General features: G+C 34.2%; 1 protein-coding gene across 5 annotated transcripts; it reads left to right on the top strand.

Annotated features, from left to right (window-relative positions):
- The first annotated feature begins 677 nt into the window (after positions 1–677).
- LOC110831480 (S1 RNA-binding domain-containing protein 1) lies at positions 678–20,716 on the top strand. Of its 5 annotated transcripts, none has more exons than XM_022067511.2 (17): positions 678–1,236; positions 2,044–2,350; positions 4,164–4,232; positions 5,098–5,282; positions 5,497–5,614; positions 7,456–7,691; positions 9,485–9,674; positions 10,610–10,790; positions 11,294–11,437; positions 12,776–12,923; positions 13,593–13,792; positions 13,940–14,129; positions 15,354–15,524; positions 16,317–16,436; positions 17,091–17,176; positions 18,480–18,650; positions 19,002–20,716. In XM_022067511.2, exons 2-17 carry the CDS (start codon positions 2,075–2,077, stop codon positions 19,184–19,186), a joined length of 2,670 nt encoding a protein of 889 aa, XP_021923203.2. In that variant the 5' UTR covers positions 678–1,236; positions 2,044–2,074; the 3' UTR covers positions 19,187–20,716. The 5 variants fall into 5 exon arrangements, with proteins under 5 accessions (XP_021923203.2, XP_021923200.2, XP_021923205.2 ...); XM_022067508.2 differs by lacking the exon at positions 678–1,236 and adding an exon at positions 1,289–1,442; XM_022067513.2 differs by lacking the exon at positions 678–1,236 and adding an exon at positions 1,289–1,442 and having other exon boundaries at positions 18,581–18,650; positions 19,002–19,173.
- The last annotated feature ends 1,642 nt before the right edge of the window (positions 20,717–22,358 follow it).

The raw sequence follows: 22,358 nt of genomic DNA, 5'->3' as shown, positions 1-22,358 counted from the left end.
TGAGAATCCATCTTATATTATAAGACAGAAAAATATTTGTCTACAGTAGAATATACTGAACTACCAGTCGCTAAAATCTTTGATAAGGTTGATAACATCATACACTTCAGGTGGTGTAAAAAAATTACATAGTACTGATCCTGTTTGTGCAATTGAACAGTATGTTTCGGTGTTAATTGTGGTCATCAACAATCACATATGTAAGTAAAGTAAAACTGTCCAGCTACATATGCATGGGGGAGGTAGATCTTGATACAAGATGGAGTTAATTATCAGTGTCAGGCCTTGGCTGTGCTTTACTTCCAGAGAAGGGACTCTCAGTTATCCATTAGATAATAGGCTGGGTCTCAGAGTCTGTCTGAATGCAGAGGCTAGATGAAAAATTTCTCACCTTTGCTGGGGATTAAATACAATGAGCTACCCTGGCTTACTACATGTAAGTACATGCATTGAAATAATATTTTGTAGTGTTATTCAAATTGTAAAAAATATTATGTTTATATAATTATTCTTATAGAATAGAACATCATCTACTTATTGGTATGAATATCATAGTGCGCTTTGCATGAAGTCTATATACTGCATGAGAAGTAACTGTCAATACAATTTAGGCATATCAAGGTGTGAGATATGTGGTCATGATGACAGTTCTGAGTTATGCCTTGCAGAATTAAATTTAGCAAGGTTTGCAAATGTTTGCTTGGTATTTCAGATTTTATTTAAATTTGTAAATACAATAATTATTACTGGCATAAACGTCACTTAGCATCTTTCTTATACAAACAGTTTAGAACAGACAATACTAGAGATAAGACGTTTCCTTTAGTGTCATATGCCATTTTGTTAAATCCACGTTAAGTAATGGAACATTTCTCATTTTAGTGATACAATTTGTGGTTCTCACAGTGGCAAATATGACGACGAAAGTGTTATGAATTGTAATTCGATATAATCTTGATGTTTACGTTTCAGATGTACTTGCTGTGTCCGTTACCACCTGTGACATTTCTTTCCTCATACTAACCAAAAAACTTGAGTAAACTTGACATTGGTATTGTATAATTAGCCATTCCATTGACAGCGTTTCGACACTGCCATAAAAGATAAGCGTCGGTATCGTGGTGAAGGTTTTTAATTCGGCCTTTCCCTGCCATATCTCTCTTTATGTCACCTTCGTATCAGACAAGTTATTACCAATGGATATACGGCACGCATTGCACACCCCATGCCTAATAGGTTGGTATTATTTATGTGGTGGAGATTTAATCTGTTGTGATGGTATGTATTTTGATGCGTGCGCACTAGTCGGAGATTCCGTTTATACACGTGACTTGTCTACACGAGGTTGCTAATGAAAAATGATTGTTATTCGCTCTTAGGCAGGTTACTTTTGGTTACGACATGAAATTTGAAAACATGATACCGGCAAAGCTGTAAATACGGTAATTCTTTGTTTTCATATTTAACTATACCAAGTACTAATGAAAGTGAGAATGTGATTCTATTTCATTGGTAATGCTACCTGTTATAAGAAGATCATATGCTTGAAAGGAAGTCTGTCTAATGTACTCTTGCAGTCAATATGGCAATTAGATATTCTGTAGGTCTGAGAATTTGTGATTACACTTTTTCCGTATCGTGGTTGATATAATTGTGAACATTTGACCCATCCATAAATTTAGCGAATTTTGCGTAAGAGGTATCGACAGAATCCAATTTTATGTATTGGCGATAAAAATAGTGCTCATCACTATTTATATCTTTAGAAGAGAACAGAATAGAGTTGAATTTATTTACATTCCATAGATCCTTTATAGGCCTAAGCCAAGGATGTAGAATATGCGAATACAAATACAATATAATGCAATAGATTAAATACACAGTTTTAATAGCTGTTTGCAGACTTATCTGATACAACATAGTATTATAGTAAAGTAATTACACCAAGGAATCATCATCATTGTTACGTGTGTTTATAATAACAGAATTATTGTTTAAAGTAAATTCTGTTGTTTAGAATTTAGACAGTGTTGATGCTTGCAGGTAGATCATTGACATATATGCGGAAACGATAATGGAAGAAGTTATTGTGATTTTATCCGATTCTGATGAAGATATCAAACCATTTGAATCACTCTCGAAGAAACGTAAAATTGATTCAGATTCACAAGATGAATATGAACCACTATCTGTTAAGAAAACGAAGAAAGTTAAAACAGAGGGTACAAAAACTATCAAGTCTGAGAAACCTAAGAAAAACCGAACTGCTGCAAAAGAAAGAAAACCAAAAGCAACAGTTAAGAGTACTGCTAAGGAAATCAAAGTAGTCAAAGAAGAGATCAAGAATGAGGTATTTATTTATTTTTCTATTGGAAAACTTTATATTTATCTTGAATTAGGCATCTCCAGTTTATTATTCATCAATCACTGTCATTTGAGGCCATATATCTTGAGTTATTAACAGTGTCAGTAAATAAGCAAGAAATAAGTAAATATACAGCTTCATTTTAACTGAGATGCATAATACATTAGAATTTTCATTCATGTGAACCAGATGTTTTGTTGTTCTTTCTAGTAGAAACTATTGTGTGTGTCACTTTCAGAATTGTCACAAAATTGTTCTCTGTTTCTTCATAAAATAAGAAATTCAACAACTTACGTATACCACACAATAAAAGTACTGAGAGTATAATTAAGTCACAAGATGAGAAAAATACTGTTACAATCTAATTTACCATCATTTACTTGTGTTAACCATTGACTTACTCCATAATATATGGTCCTTTCAAGCAAATGCTGGGATAGCACTGTAAATTAGGCCATGACCACTTCCTTCCACATCCTTTCCAATGTGCTGTCATCCTCTTATTCAATACTGTATAGTCTGAGCTACTGAAAAAGCATCGTTAAATAAACTACAAATAACAATATCCACAATAAGCATATTACAACATGAAGGCACTTCATTGTTGGCTAATCACAAGATGGACAGCAAATCTCATAATCAAACACTGAGTGAATTTGGTGGTTATACTGGTAGTATGGGATAGATTAGCCTTTCCACTACACACAGTCACTGTTAGTTGCCATGTTTCCTAGTCCTAATGACAGAGGCATAAAATATCCTCACTGTAAAACAATACTAAAACTGAGCCCATTCATGTCCCACATTACCTTTTCAGCAAACTGCTGTTGGGATGGGTTGTAAGAATGAGCCCTTGCCCATCTTTAACCAATTGTAAATACATTACTTCCCTATGGGCATTTCTGATCCCAATGTTCTATGTAAATGTATCCCAATAGAAAACAGGTATTTTTGAGAAATTCATATAAAGTAGGGGTTATAATGGGCTGATGGACAACACTTACCATACCAAATTTAATTGACTTGTAAGTGATATGGAGATGAAACATTAATACAAATGGATGTAACCCTCCTATTAAGCATTCATCTTTTGTATTCAGCACAAATAATGCTCAAGTTTATTGTAAGTAATTATTTTATGTTAAATGCAGTTTTGTAATTGTAAGAAGACCATATATGCAGCTGTAGATATTAAGAGTACATAATTTTAAGGATTGTATATCATTTAATAAATCTTGGTAAGAACACATTTATTTTCAAATCCTCTAAGAGTAGAATTTACCTCAGATACTCTATACAGTGTCATCTCTCCATATATGTCTTACGTTACCTGTAGTAGCACTGCAGTCTCTTGAATTAGCAGTGGCTGACAGTCACATGTTGTCAGACACATTGCCTATTGATCTATTTTTTCAGTAAATAGGCAAAAGTTGTCCTCACGCATTGGACATATTGTCATGAACCTCCATGGAACATTTTGTTCCTCTGTGAGAAGTTTTATCAGAGATCATTGTTTTGCTATAGAGGTGAGTTACTTTTCTGGTACAGCACGAGTGCACGCATGAAACATGTTGCTATACAGCACAACTCTCAACACTCTTAGATTGTTACTTTCCTCATACTTCGGCAGACTGTAGTTGTATTTGACAATGATTATATTTGAAACTTTCAAATTTGTTTTACTGTTCATATCTTGCAAGCCTTTTGTATATACCCATTTTGTGCATTCTGTTCATGAGTATCATGTTATAGTGGAAAGAACTTTTAATTTAATTTCACACTTTTTTCTCCCCGATAGCCTGCTCTTACAGATGCACCTAGCAGTTCTAATCCTCAGCAAATGCAACATGCAGAAACTTATTTTGAGGTAAGCAAACTTCTCATAATCTGAAATCTTAAAAAAAACATGTTTGGTGGTATAACTTCTGCCGTAATTGTGATAGAGCTCATTTTATGCTCATTTCAGAGCTAATAAAAATCCCCTTTCCGATGGCTTATTACACTTTTATATTCAGCACAGTTGTGTTTTCAAGGTTTTGGCTGTTGATCTTGTATTTCTCAAAATACAGTGTTTTAATTTTTTTAACTATATTGTGTGCACATAACTGTTATTTAATATCTGCGTATATAAAGTTGCGACTGCAATGGGATTGGGTTTTGTGAAGCAGTTTACTGTGAAGAGTCACTTAACGTGTGTTGGAGGCAACTTCAAGTAGCATGTTTATTTTAAATTCTGTACAGTTATTGATTTAGGTTAACTTAAATTAACTACATATATGTGTGTGTATATATATAATTTATTTATTGATAAATAGTGCAATTTGTATAGTAAGATACCTTCTTGTAAGAAACCTACTTGAAATATACTAATAAAAATCTGTCAGTACAATCTTATAATCTCTCAAAGGTGACTGGACATTAGACCAAAACACATTTTGTATAGATAACTTGTAATGTTCTGTCATCCTGGTCAGCGGAAGTGAATGGGGATTTTAAGGACCAAATCATTCTTAATGGGCTGAAGAAAGCCGGATTTCTTTTGAGATGTTGCATGTCATGTAGTCTGGTATATATTGATATTTCATGATAAGAGTGATCATTGCTACCAGATTACATGGCATAAAATTCCAGAAGACAGACATTTTCCTACACGGAAGCATTTTGTTTTTGGAGTTATGATGAATACATGAAATAAATTCTATTTTAGATCATCCTAACCATTTATATTGCAGGAGTGGACAGAAGCAGAGTTGGTGGCTGAAGTACAGGAAATTGAGATCAAAATAGCACAGAATGTTATACGCCTCCTAGATGAAGAGAATACCATTCCTTTTATTGCACGGTACAGAAAAGAACTGACAAATGACATGTCTCCAGAAAAACTAAGAGATGTTAAAGCTTCATACGAGATTGCCAAGTATGTGTGTGCTTTTGTATTTCAGCTACTTATAACTGAATTAATATTCAAAATAAATGGATGGTTAGAATTTATGAACAAAGTTTTTATATATATATATATATATATATATATATATATATATATATATATATATATATATATGTGTGTACCTGGTTTAAGCTGAGTAGGTGAACATATTTTTTAAGCCTGATTATTGTTGTATTTATTTTAGATCTGTCAAACAGAGGGCTTCTTTTGTGAGGAACAACATTACAAAGCTGGGGAAGATTACACCACTTTTGGAACAGTGCATTCGATGTGCTCGAAGCATTAATGAACTAGATCACATAGTGAGTAAAGAACTGAATGTTTACAATTGTTGTGTACTTGCAGGTGTTAGCAAGACTGTTGGTTTTAATGATTTATGATTACACTCAAGTTCATTTCAGCAATTCTGAGTGCTGCCATATTTCCTAAAACATAAACAAAAAAGACAAGCAGGAGAATTATATCTCTCAGTCTGTACAAGCAATTTTGAGTCAGTAGTCTGATCTTTATGAAGCTCATAATGAATGTAGAGATGTTGGTCTTTGACAGGGATTAAATTTCAAAATATAATCAAATTTAACACCTTTTGTTAATATCTGTAATTCTGTTCTTCTGATCCATTCCATGTACAGTACAGTCTCCGTGTAACAATGTCTCAGAATAATTAAAATATTGTTCATTTCATACCGAAGTATCATACACCCTTATGGAAAAATATTTTGCTGTAATCAATATTGGTACAACAAAATTTTAGTGCTGCTCTTCCCTTTAATAAAAGGGGTGTAATGATAATTGACGAGTAAGATTTATTTTTAAATTAAAATTTTAACACAGTGAAACAGTTCCCTTTTGATAGCTGGCCCATTTATGTGGTTCACTAATTTGATAGCTGTGAATGCCGCAGGATGAATGTGGAACATTTTACTTTTTGGACAATAGATGTAAGGAGTCTGCAGAAGTGTTGTGGTTATTTTTAGACAATTGTTTCGTAATTTTTGAGTTCCGAGAATTCTGGTTTGGTGGTGCTTTGGCATAGATGAAGATGAAGCACTGTCATTATAAAAGCTCACTAATGGACTTAATCCTTGAAACAGTTTAATCCATTGATTCTGTTTTTAATTTCACTATTGGACCTTTTGAAAACTTGCAGCTCATTTTAGGATCATTTTTCCTATTCACCAAACATTAACACATTCAAATCAAGGAAAAGATGGGCAAGCCACTCATACAACATTTTGGTCTGAAAACATGAAAGGAAGTAACAATTTAGAAGGGAAATAGGGTGGAAGGTGTGGACTGGATCTATGCAGTTTAAGATACGGACTGATGGCAGGCTGTTGTAAACACTGTAATGAACTTTGGGGTCTCATAAAAATCAGGACATTTCTCAACTAGCTGTGTGACTGTTAGCTTCTCAAGAGGGAGTCTCTTTCAGGGTGTTCTTACTTAACTTGTCAAGATGCATTTAGGGGTACATTTTGTGATTTTCCTATACCAAAGAAATTGACAATATTTCATCTGGTGAACAATGTATGTCACTGCAGAAACTCTTCACTGGTTTGATCAAACATGAAGAAAAGAGTAAATACTTGCATTGCTGAACATGGTGGACATTTCTAACACTTTATATAACATGGTTTCTCGTTTCCTGATTTCAGTGCAAATTATTTTTTGTCAGATGGAATATGTATCATTGATGGGTTGTGAAGAGTTTCCAGTCACTCTTTATTTGTTTGAAACTTTTGACTTCGCTGTATTTTCTAACTGCAGAAATAACATTTTTGATATTAGTGGTTTGGATACTCAGTTCTTGTAGCAGAAATATCGCTTTATCATATGTTGCATTTTAATGGTATACACTGTGGAACTAGAATTATGGCATTTCATTATTTGCAGTCTTTAACTTTGAAAATTCTGACTCTTTAATCTTCTAAAATGACAATTGTATTACTAGAAACTTTTTTACTCAGAAATACTTGATTAACATTCCCACAAAGTATGATATATTCCTTCTGAATAACTTTGTATTGAAATAACACAGTTACCATATTGTGGTGCCAGTTTTATATGTTAATACGATAGAAAGTCTAGTGCGGCAGCATGGTTTGTAATAACTAATGTATGTGTGCTTCTGAAATAACAGTACAGCCCATACAAAGTAGGCAGCAAAAATACTCTGGCTGTACGAGCTCGTCAACTAGGACTCGATGAAGCTGCAAATGCAATACTCAATGGTTCATGGTTTGTGTCAAGTGAGACTTTTGTAGACCCAATGAAGAAGGGACTACATTCTGTGAAAGATGTTGAATTGGGGATTCAACATATCATAGCAGATATTATCAGCAAGGACAAAGGTGTCCTGGACTTACTTCGCAAATTGTAAGTAAAACAACAAAAATATGATGTTATAATGCTTTTAAACTTTTATTGAACTTTATCTGAACTGGTAAAATTTAATTTAAAATGTATGGCATAATGTAATTAACATTTTTAGTAGGTGATTTTTCTCTACAATTAAAATATTTATATTAAACATGTATGTATAACAATATAGAACAGGACACATTTTAAATATGATTAAAAATTGAAGATATAACAGGATAACAGCAGTCAAACTGGTAGTGAAAACAGGAAGAAAAATTAATTAAATGATTTGAAGGCATGCACCTAAAAACTGCACTCAAAGCTGATAATAAAACTCAAAATTTAATTATACTAGTCCCACATTCTCTTAATATAACAGCACAGGTGCATATAATGTAACACCAGAGGAATTTTTATAGCAATCAAAGGAATAGATATCCATATTGGTCTCATAACATTTGTATCTAATTCACGAGAAAGTCATTCCTTACTTTGAGCATGTGAATGCAATTCACAGAATTAAATCTTATGGTGCAGGAGTTCTCAGGCTTCGGTTCACCACTACATGCTTTGATTCTAACAAAGCCTCACAGTTTTATTCTCGTTGACATTGCTGATGTTGACGCTGATTTTGTCACCAGCTGTATTCATAATTAACATATTTGTACCATAATTTCACACAGCGTAATAGTATTTTATTATAGCCTGTTATTGATAGGATCATCTATTCTCAGAATTAGGTACTTCTGCTGTTGTTTGAGCCACCTACCAACAGATACTTGTGCTTCCATAATCTCATATAACATGATATGGTTTTTATTTTATAGAGGTATAATATAAAATATGAGCCGGGATAGTTCAGTCAGTATAGTGACTAGCTACGGGCTGGACGGCCGGGGTTCGATGCCCGACGGGGGCAGAGGATTTTTCCTCTAGCCTCTGCGTCCAGACCGGCTCTGGGGCCCACCCAGCCTCCTCTACAATGGGTACCGGGGTCCATTCCCGGGGGTAAAGCCGGCCGGGGCGTGATGCTGACCACTCACCCCCATCTAGTGCCATGGTCAAGGAAGAGAGGAGGTATACCTCCTCTCCCCCCAAACGCCTACATGGCGTATAGTGGGACAAACTTTACTTTACTTTTATAATATAAAATAAAGAAGATTTAAACATTATACTGTATTACTAAACTATGACCATATACAGCCAAACCCCATTAGAGCACCACTCTTTGTCTACCACAAATTAGCATTAAAGGAGGTTAGGCAGTAAATGGATTTTTTTTTTATTCTTTGTTTTTCAAAATACTGTAATTAGGATCTTGAGTTACAGAATACCCACATACTTTTACAAGTAAAATAAATTAATTCTTCTGTGTAATAAATTAAAATTAAGGGGACTGAAATTCGTGGACCGTGTTATACAGAGGTTACAGCTGATCCAAATGCAGTCTAAATATCTAAACAGAACCTAAGACTTTCTTCTGTGGATGAAGGTTTGTCATTTTGAGATTTTACCCTATGTATAGAGAAATAATACTCCATTTCTCCAAACAGGGTTTACAGTAATCAGTTTCAAGTGCTTATTTATTAAGATTATCATCTTATGGTTTATGTGCAGTCTTATTAGTGTTGCAAACTGTCACTTCTGTATGCTACACTGTTGATGGTAGTAGAAGATGGAGGCAGTTGGTTCCTACCAATTGTTGGTAACCAAATGCAAGACTATGCAGTGATATAACCCAGAAGGCCACAATCAACATTTTCACTGCCTGAAAACCTTAAATTCCACCACACTTTAATTGTTTTCAGAAAAGAAAATGCAGGCATATTCTTAGAAACAAGTAAAGCACGGGCTACAAGAGAGAGAAAAACTGATAGTACGAAAGATGTGAAGAAGGAAGCATTGAGCAACAACCATAAAGATAAAGCTTATATTGAAAGCAAGTTTGAAAACTATTTCAAATTTTCTGCCCCTGTCAAATCTGTCAAACCTTACCAGGTTAGTACTGTCTACAGCATGCAATGTAATCTTATGATAAAGAACTTTTCAATGTAAATGTAGACACCACTTGTCAGGTGGTGATAAGCACTCCTACGCTTTTATTTCAGACATCCCCAGTTTGAATCTTTGTTGAATAACTGTTCTATCACTACATCCAGGCAGATACTGGGATCATATCTTAAAATAGGCTGCAAATGCTTTCTCCCACATCTTTTCCATTTAACTGTCACAATTGGCCTCCAATTTGGCATTATATACACCATGCAGTTGAGAAAGCATTATTAAATAAGCTAAAAAACATTGATGCGAAGTAAATTTTTAAAATCTCCACCAAATAATAATAATTTAAAAATAATAAATTTATATTTACTGTAACATTTAGTACATACTGATTTTGTGAAGAATTGAACAAGTCATAATGAGATGCAATATTATTGTGTGTTCTTTGCATAATGTGCATGAGATGAACACGTATAGGGCTGGTCATGTCTGTTCACCCATCCGTCTCTATATTCACGTGATGTGTCATTGATTTATGGCACTTGAAAATACATTAAGACCACATGATTTGTATAGTTTTAAACTATATTTGACTGAGTAAGAAAACTGGCATAATATTTTATTGATAATCCAGAATTTGAAAATAATGCTTGTGTATATTCTGCTTACAGGGCTTTCATTAGTCTCCGCTTTTATTTTTGATAGCAGCCCTGTGAATCTTTTGTATGGCTCATTTCTGTATGTGGGTGTGGGCATGTGCGTGGGAATGCGTATGTGTGTGCATTCACATGCGTGCATATATGTAACCTTCATCTGGTATATGCTGTTTCCATTCTTACATATTGGACTTTTAAGTTAACAGTTTTTCCCATCTGTTAACTCTCCTATTACAGAATAACAAAAGACTGTAAGTGTAATGTGTTTGCCTTTAGGTACTTGCAATAAATCGAGGGGAGAACCTCAAAGTGTTATCTGTGAAGATCAACATACCAGACTGGGTACTGCACCATTTGATGGAGTTTTGTGGCAGACATTGGCTATGCAAAGGAATGTCATATCCATTACGACAAAGATTAATAGAACAGAGTATCAGGGATTCTTATACAAGACTTAGTAAGTTCAAGAATGCACAGTACCCCTATTTCAGGAAAATAAAATACTACAGATGATCAATGTAACAAATTTGTATTAAACAGAGTACCATTTAGACCTTGATGATTCTTGCGGTCATATTTACAGTAATATATTTCACATAAATAACAATCAGTCTCCGTATCAACTCCTGCATTTCACTGGTTTATTGTTTGTATATTCAGTTTTAAAACTTCATATAACTTAATTAAGTTTTGATTTTTGTGCTGTTACAAACTTTTGTTATAATGGACTTCCAATGTATTTCTTTAAAAAAAAATATTTTTGTTATGTAGTCTCTACCATGTTGCAGTTTATGTTAATTAAGCATATAATTAGTTCCTGGTTATAATAACCCAATGTAGTTATATATATTATAATTTGTTGATAGTTAAATAGGAAGGGCACAGGAGGATAAAGACTCAAAATCGATTGATAGCATTTTCTGAATTTAATCTATGTGCATAAGTTGTTCTTTATGTCAGTTCAGCCATTGCTGGTGCGGCAGGTCAGATATGAACTGAGTCAGAAGGCTGAGCATGCAGCAGTTGAAGTGTTTGCGACCAATCTGAAAAAGTTGCTGCTTTTGCCGCCTGTCAGGGGAAAAACAGTTTTAGGAATTGATCCAGGTAAAGTTTATTTCCTCTATGCATGCTCTTTGTCCTTTAAAAAAGAGCATCTGATGAGTTGACCATAGAAAAACATTTGTATCTTTTCTTTAATGAGCCGGGATAGCTCTGTCAATATAGTGACTAGATATGGGTTGGATCACTGGGGTTCGATTCCTGATGGGGCAGAGGACTTTTCCTGTAGCCTCTGCATCCAGACTGGCTCTGGGGACCACCCAGCCTCCTATCCAATGGGTACCGGGGTCCTTTCCCGGGGGTAAAGCGCGGCCGGGGCGTGATGCTGACCACTCACCCCGTCTAGTGCTGAGGTCAAGAATGAGTAGGAGCTATACCTTCGCTCCCCCCAAGTGATCTACATGGTGGGACTGCTTTACTTTTACTTTTGTCTTTTCTTTTGGGATATGTAACAATTCTTTTTACATTATTTATTTTTTCCTTTTTGCATGTTCTTAACATATCAGCATATAATGCCTGATTATGTTTTATTTTTGAATAGTTAAAAAGTTTTTTACACTATTTTAATGCTATTATTTCTTAATATCTTGTTATAAAACCATAAATTTGTATTCTTTTCTTTCAGGTTATAAGCAGAACCTTTTTAAGTATATGAAATTACTACTGTATTTGTTTTCTGTAAACCATTCAGTAAAGTACATATTGATATAAAGAACATAGATTTCATGCAGAATATGATTAAATCATTACAGTTTATTTGACTGGGAAACTGAAACAAAGATAACTGTAGACTTAATTGATGTGTACAGGTTATGATAATGAAATGTAAGCCGTTAACAGTTGACTAAAGCTGGAAAAATGTGAAGATGACTATTTATTTCTGTATTTTGTCACACACTTTTGCTACTTGGGTTGTGGTGACTTTATTCTTGCAACAAACTGATAGAATGAGAAACTGTCATCTGGGTTATTGCGCTCTGTAGTCTGGTAGAAGTTTACCAATTTTTCAGAGGTACGGATTGCCCTGATGATGGAGGCAGCAAGGACCTATGAAATGTTGTTAAACTTCTACTGAACTTCATGGTGCAACAACCCCGAAGACATCCATCTTCAGACTCACTGCTGTGAAAATCTCAAATCCTACTTAACAGACTAAGTTTCAAATTAGGTAAGGTACAGAGCTAAGTAAAATTCAATATTGACTATATATTCTACATATATTTTATGTTTCATAAATTTTTATAGTAGGATATTATGTTCTGCTGCATTTTCTCTTTCCTTCCTCACAAGGACAATTGTCCTTTTTATGTTATGTATTAGGAAATAAATATTATATGAAATTGCTACTTATCAGTGTTAATTCTGTATTTATTTTAATTGTAGGTTTTCAAAATGGTTGTAAAATGGGCATTACCTCATGCAGTGGGAGTGTATTGGCAACTGATGTGATTTATCCACCATTTGACAGACAGATACATCCTAATTCAGATTCCAGTGCACGTAAGCTTAGAGATCTACTTGTAAAATACAAGTAAGTTAGATTTTTATGGAACTTTGTTTCCTTTGGTATGATTTTCACCAACCATAAAGAAGTACACTTGTGTGCACAGAAAGCTAAGTTCTATCATAAAACCTTGGTGTTAGTAGGAGAATGTTGAGGTTTCATCTGGATGGTTTATGAAATTAAGTAACAGTATGGAATTTGTAAATTTTGTCTAAATGAAGAATGGCCGAGTGCCAGGTTCCTGCTACTGATACATTTTACTCAAAATTTAAAGATATGACAGTGAAGAAAACTTGAAAACCTCTCAGATTTACATTGCTGATGAGTTTTGCCAGTTTGTACCCTTGTATCTGAAAAAGAAAAAGTCACTTGTGAAGTTTTCGTTTAGGTGCTGTGTAAAGTGTTTTATGACTATTTTTTAGTGCAGACACTGGGTGTCAATATGTCTATCAGTCAATCAACAATTACCCTTCCAGAGCAAGTAGAAGGTAGTTGGTTTAGGGAAAGTACAATGCTAGTCCGTCCCTCACACTATGGCATGGCATACTACATGACTAACGACTAATAAAGAGGGCAGTAAGCTCTTCTGAAATGTCTATTAGTGTCTACCAGACTGCACAGTGCAACATTCGAGAAGACAGCCATCTTCATGCTCATGAGATCTTCAAGTCTTCCCATGTTATGCTTTGTTTACAGATGCGAATTGATTGCTTTGGGTAATGGTACAGCTTGTCGTGAAACAGAATCATACCTAAGTGATCTGATTCAGAAAGGCTGGTTTTCTCCTCTGGATGTGAAGTTCACTATTGTGTGTGAACAGGGAGCAAGTATCTACTCATGTAGTCCTATAGCTCAGAAGGAATTTCCAGACACAGATCCAAATATCATCAGTGCAGGTAATGGCAGCATGTTCTCAGATAATTTGCGAGAATACCGATATGATTTATTTTAATACGATGCAAAATCTGCTTGGAAGGGTAACCCTTAAAAGTGTATCCAGTTGTACAGCCATCAACATTTTCCTGTTTTTGCTATACTTGCAGTTTCTTTGGCACGGAGATTGCAGGATCCCCTCGGAGAACTAGTAAAAGTAGAACCAAAGCACTTGGGCGTAGGCATGTATCAGCATGATGTACCTGAAAAACAGCTGAGTGCAACACTTGATGAAGTGGTAGTAGAGTGTGTCAGCTTTGTGGGTGTGGATGTAAACACAGCGTCTCATTGCTTACTCAGGTAACTTCAAGATTCCTTGTTTAGAATAATTAGAAAGATAATATTGAAATAGTCACAACTGTAATTATACTTGTTATTTAAGAGGGTGTGAAACTTGGTCTGTCATATGGGAAGAACGTAGATTGGGGATATTTTCAGAACAGAATGCTGAAGAGAATTTTTGGACCCAAGACAGAGGAAGTAACAGGAGGTTAGAGGAAATTATACTGAAGTGCTTTATTTTGTACTTACCCCAAAGGAAGAAGAGTTTATGATTTTCAGATTTGAAGAATGAAGGATTGTCCTGGATTTGACTGAAATATACATCAGTGTTTCTCACTATTTTGGTTTTAATTGGTTGTTGTTTTTTTAAGTAGTATACATCAATGTTTGCATCATAATGTAGCTTAGCAAATGAGAACTTTAGAAGTATGTTTCAATGTCAGTAGACATGAGCTGCTACAGATTGCTTGAAGTATGGTCATAGCTGTGATTTGGTGTTAATTCTCCAAGGTCATAAATTTTTGTAGTTCTATGTTCTAACATAGTATGCAAAGAAATGATCAAAATGTTTGTGTGAAAACGTGCAATGGGTAAACTTATCGCTTTATCATTAGGCCTCAGAAAATTCCATGGTGTATTCTATACACATAGGTTTCTTGCACATGAAACACATGTTTGATGGCATTCTTTTCTTGGATGGTGGACATAGCAGTTTTTTTCCCTCTTTCGTGTGAACTTGCGGTTTCTCCATAGCCATTCTTTCAGTGTAGATATAAATTCCCATTTATACATACAACTGGTGGTTGCAGTATTGATGTCAGTTCTACAACACTGAGAATTTGATTCATATTTATGATTTTGAGGACTTATTTTTCTTCTTCTTTTGTTGCCCACAGTGTGTTACAGATTAAAATATATTCTTACATTGTGGTTGCATATAGTTGATGCTTGGGAATATGAAAGTAAGAGGAGATTTTGAATGTTAATAATATGAGTAATTTTTCCAGTGTCATCATGAATAAGCTACACATGCCAATATTTGGTCTTATTTTATTTTATTTATTTTTTTATTAAGGAGGATGTGTGCATGATAGTTGAGAAAATATGGTAACATGATATTCTTAATGCTTAGTGCACAGTAGAACACAAAAGAAACATTTTGGAAAACACATGGATAGAATGAACAGTGTTACTATCACAGATAAAAATTGATAATATGTCTTAAATGTTGTACATTTTCAGGAAAATAGCAGGTCTAAATTCTTCAAGAGCTGAAAAGATAATTGAATGGCGTTTAGCCAATGGATCATTCATCAATCGACAGCAGTTGAAACAAGTAAAAGGCATCGGACCAAAAACATTTGAACAGTGTGCAGGTTTCATTAGAATAATTCCAGAGACAGCTCAGAAGAGGTGAGTTACTAAAGACTACACCGTCCATATCAAGCTTCATGGAAATGTCCTTTGGTTCAAATGCCATTTGGTGGAATGGCAGAAATATGGCATCACAAAGAGAGACAAAAGATGGAGCATTGATCATAATAAGATTAATTATGTCATTCCTAAACTTATTTACCTTAGTACCACATTTACATAGCTAAATGGCCTGGATTTTACTTTTATTTTCATTGAAAAAATAGGGGATTATCATATGCTTGCAAATGAAGAAGGATGCGGAAAACACAAATGTTTAAGTAAGTCTTGCAGTCATCATTTCCAAGATATGTCTGAGGATTGAACACATTGAATTATATAAACATGCATATTACAGAATTCCCGCGCTGTAGCCGCGCGGTCTGAGGCATCATGCTTTCGGACCGGCGATATAGAATGCGCGCTGGTTCGAGTCTCGGGGGGGGGGGGGGGAAAGAAATTTTCTCATGAGCTTTCGACCAGTGTATGGGACCGGTGCCAACCCAGCATCGTGAGGAAATTGGAGAGCTACAATAAGTAGCGTAATCTGGTCAGGAAAGCTAGCAATGGCTGGGGGTTCGTCGTATTGACCACACATCACCTATATCTGGTTGGATGATCGTTCACCTCTGCTTAGGCATGTGAACCTGAGGCCAGCAGTCTAGCTAGTCGGCTTTGGCTCTCTGGAGCTGTTATGCCACGGATTTCATTTCATATTACAGAATTAAATGTGAGATCTGATTGAGTCACAGACTGGTTCTTATAATGCAAATATGTGTATTTTTATTTCAGGAATATAAATACAGATGGAGGCAGCAGTCAGTGTAAGAAACAGAAGTTTTGTATTGATGACACAGAAAATCCACTGGACAGGACATGGATTCACCCAGAATCCTATTTTGTAGCATTAAGGTAATATATAATTATAATAATCATGTCATGAGACCTCTTACAGTTTTTTGCCATCTGTTCAGTGGTCTTTCTCAGCTTCTTGTTCTAGTCTAGTATAGTATTCTGTTTCCATTCGGTTCAATAATTTTATATAAATTAAATTATAGCCTGAATGTTTTGTGTTTATGATCTAGTAGTACATAACCTGTAGTTCTCATAGATAAATTTAATTTCCAGCGCTGATAATATTTTCATATCCTTGTCTGATTGTTCAGGTTTCACTTCCATATACTGATACAGACTTTGTCCATGTTAAGTAAATGTTAAGTCTAGTATTTTTTTTTACTACTAAAAGTTTTTATGCCTAATATCTAATACATTGCTGGCTTTAAGGAACCATTTCCAAATGTTATTTGCCTTGGAGTTCTTGCAAATTTAGATGAAGAAATAAAATGTATTTAGAAGTGTAGATGTAAGAAATAGAACATTGTCTTTCAGTAAAGACAGGTAATTAAGTTTTTTCACTAATACTGGGGGGGGGGGGGGGACACTAGAGAAGTTTCTTACAGCTTGTGTAAAATACTTCTGTATGTGATCATAATGAAGTCTTTCATTAAATTTTCTTTTTATACATAGTCTCCTTCTGACTATCACATATTTCCTGCTTTGAATTAGGTTCATTGCTAAATGTGGCACTGTGGTAGAGGATTTGGGGAAACCGGTCTTCATCAGTAAAATATGCAACACAGTAACAGCAGTGGGTAAGTTGATCTTTGTTGTGTGCAATTAAAGTGCGATAATATGTTTCTTCCTACACATAAAATACCTGGTGTGTTAATAAAATTTAGAGTACATCATCATCAAAGAACATGTTAGGGGCTGTTCATATCTGTCATGTTTTCCAGCCAGAGTGGGTCCATAGATCATTGTTCTTTTTAATGTTATTAACATTGTTATTGTTACATGAACAATGGAAATTACAGTAAGAAGAATAATAACAATGAGAATAATATTAGGAATAACAATAACAGTACAAATAAGGATATCAGTAGGAATTAGGATAACAAGGAGGAAGTATAACAGTATGTAAAAAATGGGAATAAGAATAGTAATAAAAATAACAGTATGAATAAGAACAACAATTATCTCTGGCCCTGGTTTTGTTTGAAAACATGACACAGATAAGTCACTGGTACACTTTATAAAACAAAAGTGCTTCTAAAGTATGTGTTTTATCAGTATGGCCAGAACTAAAGATGGAATCGTTAAGTCAGAATGACAGTGGACAGTAAATTACAGAAAAATAGAAGAAATACGTGCATTCCTCATACGTCCAGCCTTATCAATGCAGCATAAATGCTAGAGTGATAATGTGAATGATAATACTGACAATAATTTTTTGCTTATTAGCAGAAAGTTACTTTGCAACCATCAATTAGACAGACTCTTTATCACAATCTGCATATTTCAGTATTAATTTCCAGTTACATTTGGTGTGAGTTCCACCTGGTTGCCTTGAAATATACAGTTGAATAATATAAAAAGTTGGCAATTTTATTGAGTATGTATGTAGACATCTGGTTTTGAATTTTCACACATGATCCTTGTATCACTGCCAGTCCCATTCCCTGCCACTTGTTCTATCATGGAGCATGAGCACCATCTATGTTTGGCCATCTGACTCAAGTCACAGAACTCACAAAAGCCATTAACATTAATTCACATTTTTCTTTTTATTAGACAGACATAATTGATGTGTTAGCTTGGTAGAGGTGTGACATAAATAATTGAAATTAATGGATGTAGAGATAAGCCACCTATGGACAAAGACAAGAAGTTTACAAATGACTGGAATTATGATGCTTAAGCTATTGTTTGCTTACATCGCTTCTGGTCCTGGGCTTTTAAAATTTCAAGCCCTTCATTTGTGTTATGCATAGTGTACCTTAGTTTATCATGTGCATGAGAGTTTGACCATTTTCTTAGTTCTTCCTTAGCTCTCTATAAATTATTTTAGAAATATATTTGTAAATTTAAATTTTGAGTTTAGTTTATGTACACCAGGTTTAAACAAATTAGCAGAAGAATTTGGTGTGCCAGAATTTGAAATGAAACTAATTAGTGAAGGGCTGCAGAAGTCTCCGGGACATGATTTGCGGTCTCAGTTCCAGGAACCCCTGTTTCGCAGAAGTATTACATCCCTAGAAGATATTCGTCCTGGAGCAGTACTCACAGGTGATGTCTTCATTTTCTGTCTTTCCAAAATGAAATATTTGTCAAGTACTGTGATAGATGAAAAGAAGAATAATTTATCTTTTTAATATTATCTGTCACTGTCTTATAGTAACACATATGCAGAAACTGTTTTATGGGAATTCTCTATATAGACTCTCAGAGATATAGTTATAATTATTTTTGTACATATTTTTTCCAATTTTCTTTTGTAATTAAATTCAGTATATGAGTGTGAATATGCTTTATGAATTGTACTTACCAGCCAAGGGCTTAATTTTATAATTCTAAGCTACAGAGTGTTTATGTTAATTATGTGCAAGTATCATGTGACTGATTTTATAATTTTTACAGGTCGGGTACAAAATGTAACACATTTTGGTAGCTTTGTGGATATTGGAGTTGGTCATGATGGTCTGATCCCTCAGAGCCGACTTCGTAACACCATAGTGCAACTTGGAGACAGGATTGAAGTGAAGGTGTTTTCTGTTGATATCAATCGTCGCAGAATAGGCTTGGATCTTGTTCGAGTTCTTTGATGTTTTACAGTTTAAAATATACACACATATACTTTTTCCTTGAAAAAAAAAATATTTGTGAAAAATATTTGAAATTCCACAGAATAAGACCAAATAAGGAAACAAAGATATAGAACAAAATTACAGATCAGATTTTATAGAAACAGAACTACCATCACTATTGACTATACTTTTTTATGGCAAGAGTCTATTTTGTAAAAGTTTATTTTGAGTCACATTATTTGCCAGAAACATCGAAGAGTACAGTGAACAATGCAGTTGTAGGAATTTGGATTACCATTTTAAGTTTCCAGAATGTAAGAAAATTTGAACTTTTTTTTTAACCAAGCTGCAGTAACTCTGTTTTCTTTTGAGTTACAGGCGTGGAACAATGTGTTGGAATGAAGGTCTTGGTGTCTATCTGATTTACTCTTCTTTCATACAAATTTTGTACTTCATCTGAGTTTTAAGGTAAAAATTCAGTAGAATACAGTGTGAAATTTGAGGTTTTCAGTGGCAACGAGAATTCAGATTGTGGCTTTCCAAGTTGATATCACGTGGTTTTGTAGGTGGTTACCAACATTCTGGAGGAACATTGTGCTGTGAAGATGGAGATTGTGTTCCTCTGAAATGATGGTAACCAATGTAAGATTTGAGGTTTTCAGGGGATAAGAAATGACAGTGTAATTTGAGTATGCCTTTATGTCAGTACTTGAGTCAACGAGTTTGCATTATTTCTTGGATTTTCATGAATAATCTATCAAAGTCACATGCTACTTACATTCAGTGTAATAATTGGCATGTGAATATATTTTATTTTATTTAAACTTTGTGTTGGGCACAAAGAATTCTGATGAACACTGTGATTACTTCACCATTTTTACACTGACAACATCCTCATTTCCATGTATTTATGCTGTCATGTCACTCTAGCATTTGGAATACTTAATTTTAGGTTTCATTTAGTAAGAAGTTCTATCTTGTCAGCATGGAAATGTATTTGGAATGATCTGTGCACAGCATTTTGCATTTTCAATATTGTGTGCCTGTGTCACCGTGTTCAGAAATTTCTTCGTATTACAATGTAATGCGACTTATTCCACAACAGCCATGAAATTTAAAAAAAAATGCCCTTTCTGCCTTGGAAATTGGTATGGTTGATGTATAATACAAAACTTATTCTTGGGAGGGAACCAGAGTATTTGCTTTTAATGGCATTGCCACTATGTTGTGTGTTTGGTGGTAAAGATTTTCGAAGATTAGATTATGATGACCTCTGTGCATGTTGTTCACATGCAAGTTCTGTTTGTAACTACACATGATATTTTTCAGTGTTAATAAGAAACTTTCTTTTTCTTTGCATTTTGTATTTGTAGTGTATTTTCTGTTGTTCAAAAGGCATGTACTGTTTTAAGAAGATATTCATTGTATCCTGATTTTTTTGTGGATATCATTAATGTATTATTTATTTATTGTGCATAATGTACATTCCATCAGTAATTGGTACTGTTATTTTGGTGTGAAATGAAGTATGTATAGTGAAATATTTAACAGTTTTGTAATGGTCTTTGTTTCTGGTGTACCTAACTGGGGATTCCCCATCCTGTCACTTTTGCTTACATAAACACATGCATGTCTTCATGTAAAGTGTCCATTACTGTTGTCTGAACTTAACCAGAATTGGAATGTGTCAACAAATTTAATTAAAACTCCCCATTATCAATTGTAATGGAATTCTGTTAAGCAATTCTTTAGTTGTTATAAGCGGGCAAACATATTGTGAAAAAAGTAGGACACAATTTCCAACTTTATTTGTGAACTTGCTTACAAATATTGTAAAGTTCTCTCCAGCTACCAGCTGTATCATGAGGTTAAAAGGTGCCTTTTAACCACCTGACTTGGATGGTAGTCCAAGATAACTTTATTTTGTCACATCACCATGACAGCTTCAGATCTACAAATAATAAACCTGCTAATATAATTACAACCAGCCCAGTCCTGGAACATTACGTATGGTGGACTGACTATGTAATATATTGTTGAGATCATTATAAACTTAATTCTGGGAACAGACAAATTCTATTTGGAGTATGACTGTATGTTACAACTGAGTAGTTAGCACTTCATGCTTTGTATTTGGGATATCCTGGGTCCAAATATCGACCTGAAGACCAGCAATCCTAAAACGTGTTTTGTGGTTTTTCTCATTCTCTCCAGGCAAATGCTTAGATATTACCTTAAATTATGCCACACTGCTTATTTGAAAATCATTTCCAATTTATCATTCATTGAACATAATATTTGATGCTATATAGTCTGACCTACTGACAGCATTATTGGGTTAGTTAATTCCTTTTATTCCTCTTGGGAACATAGGGCTGAGACAGCATTATTAAACGAACAAAAATGAAATATAATTGTAATAAGGTAGAAGTGCATAAAAGTAGAACAAATCTGATGTACCTATTCATAAAAAGGACATTAACAAATTACTAGTAATTATTGAAAAATGTTACTGTTAAGTCCATGCAAAATTTTTTATCTAACATTCTTCAGAAAGGTTAACCCAGTACTGGGAACCATCATTGTCGATTCTGACACAATATGTAAACTGTTGATAAGGTACTCTTCATTTGTCAGATAATACAGAAAAAATTGGAGTACAGTGGATCAGTTATGTATAGATATTACTAAAATGTATAACAGGATTTTAAGATATATTTGTTAAATTTAATATATTAATGAAACTAGTTAGGTAACTGAGAACATGTTTAAAGGCAGCGTGTTGTAAAGTGTACATGGTTAAGCACTTTCCCCTTGAATTTCTGATTTAGAATAGTGTGAAAGATGTTTTTTCACTACTACTTTTCAACTTTTGAATGCATGACTACTCTTGTTCATTGAGAGTCAGAAAAACGTGCAATATTTATTATGATACACAGTAATACCAAATAAATTTGAACATATAGGGGAAGGAGTGTTGTATTAGTGGGAATTTTAGATTATAGAACAATTATAATAAATATCAAGTAGTTAATAGAAACAGGTACATTTATTCAGAATCCAGCAACATGTGTTATCTTGGTTGGCACTAGGTCACAAATATGGCAAAAATAAAATTGTATGTAAATATTTAGAATGTTAAATTGAAACCTAACCTAACTTTCTAACCTAAACATGGCTCGTTACGTGT

This window comes from Zootermopsis nevadensis, unplaced genomic scaffold, assembly GCF_977971745.1.
Source record: "Zootermopsis nevadensis isolate Lab colony 2312 unplaced genomic scaffold, Znev_1.0 Znev_ptg000006l, whole genome shotgun sequence".
NCBI classification, from domain to species: domain Eukaryota; kingdom Metazoa; phylum Arthropoda; class Insecta; order Blattodea; family Termopsidae; genus Zootermopsis; species Zootermopsis nevadensis.
The sequence above is the reverse complement of the archived record's forward strand: the minus strand, read 5'-3'. Positions and strand labels throughout refer to the sequence as shown.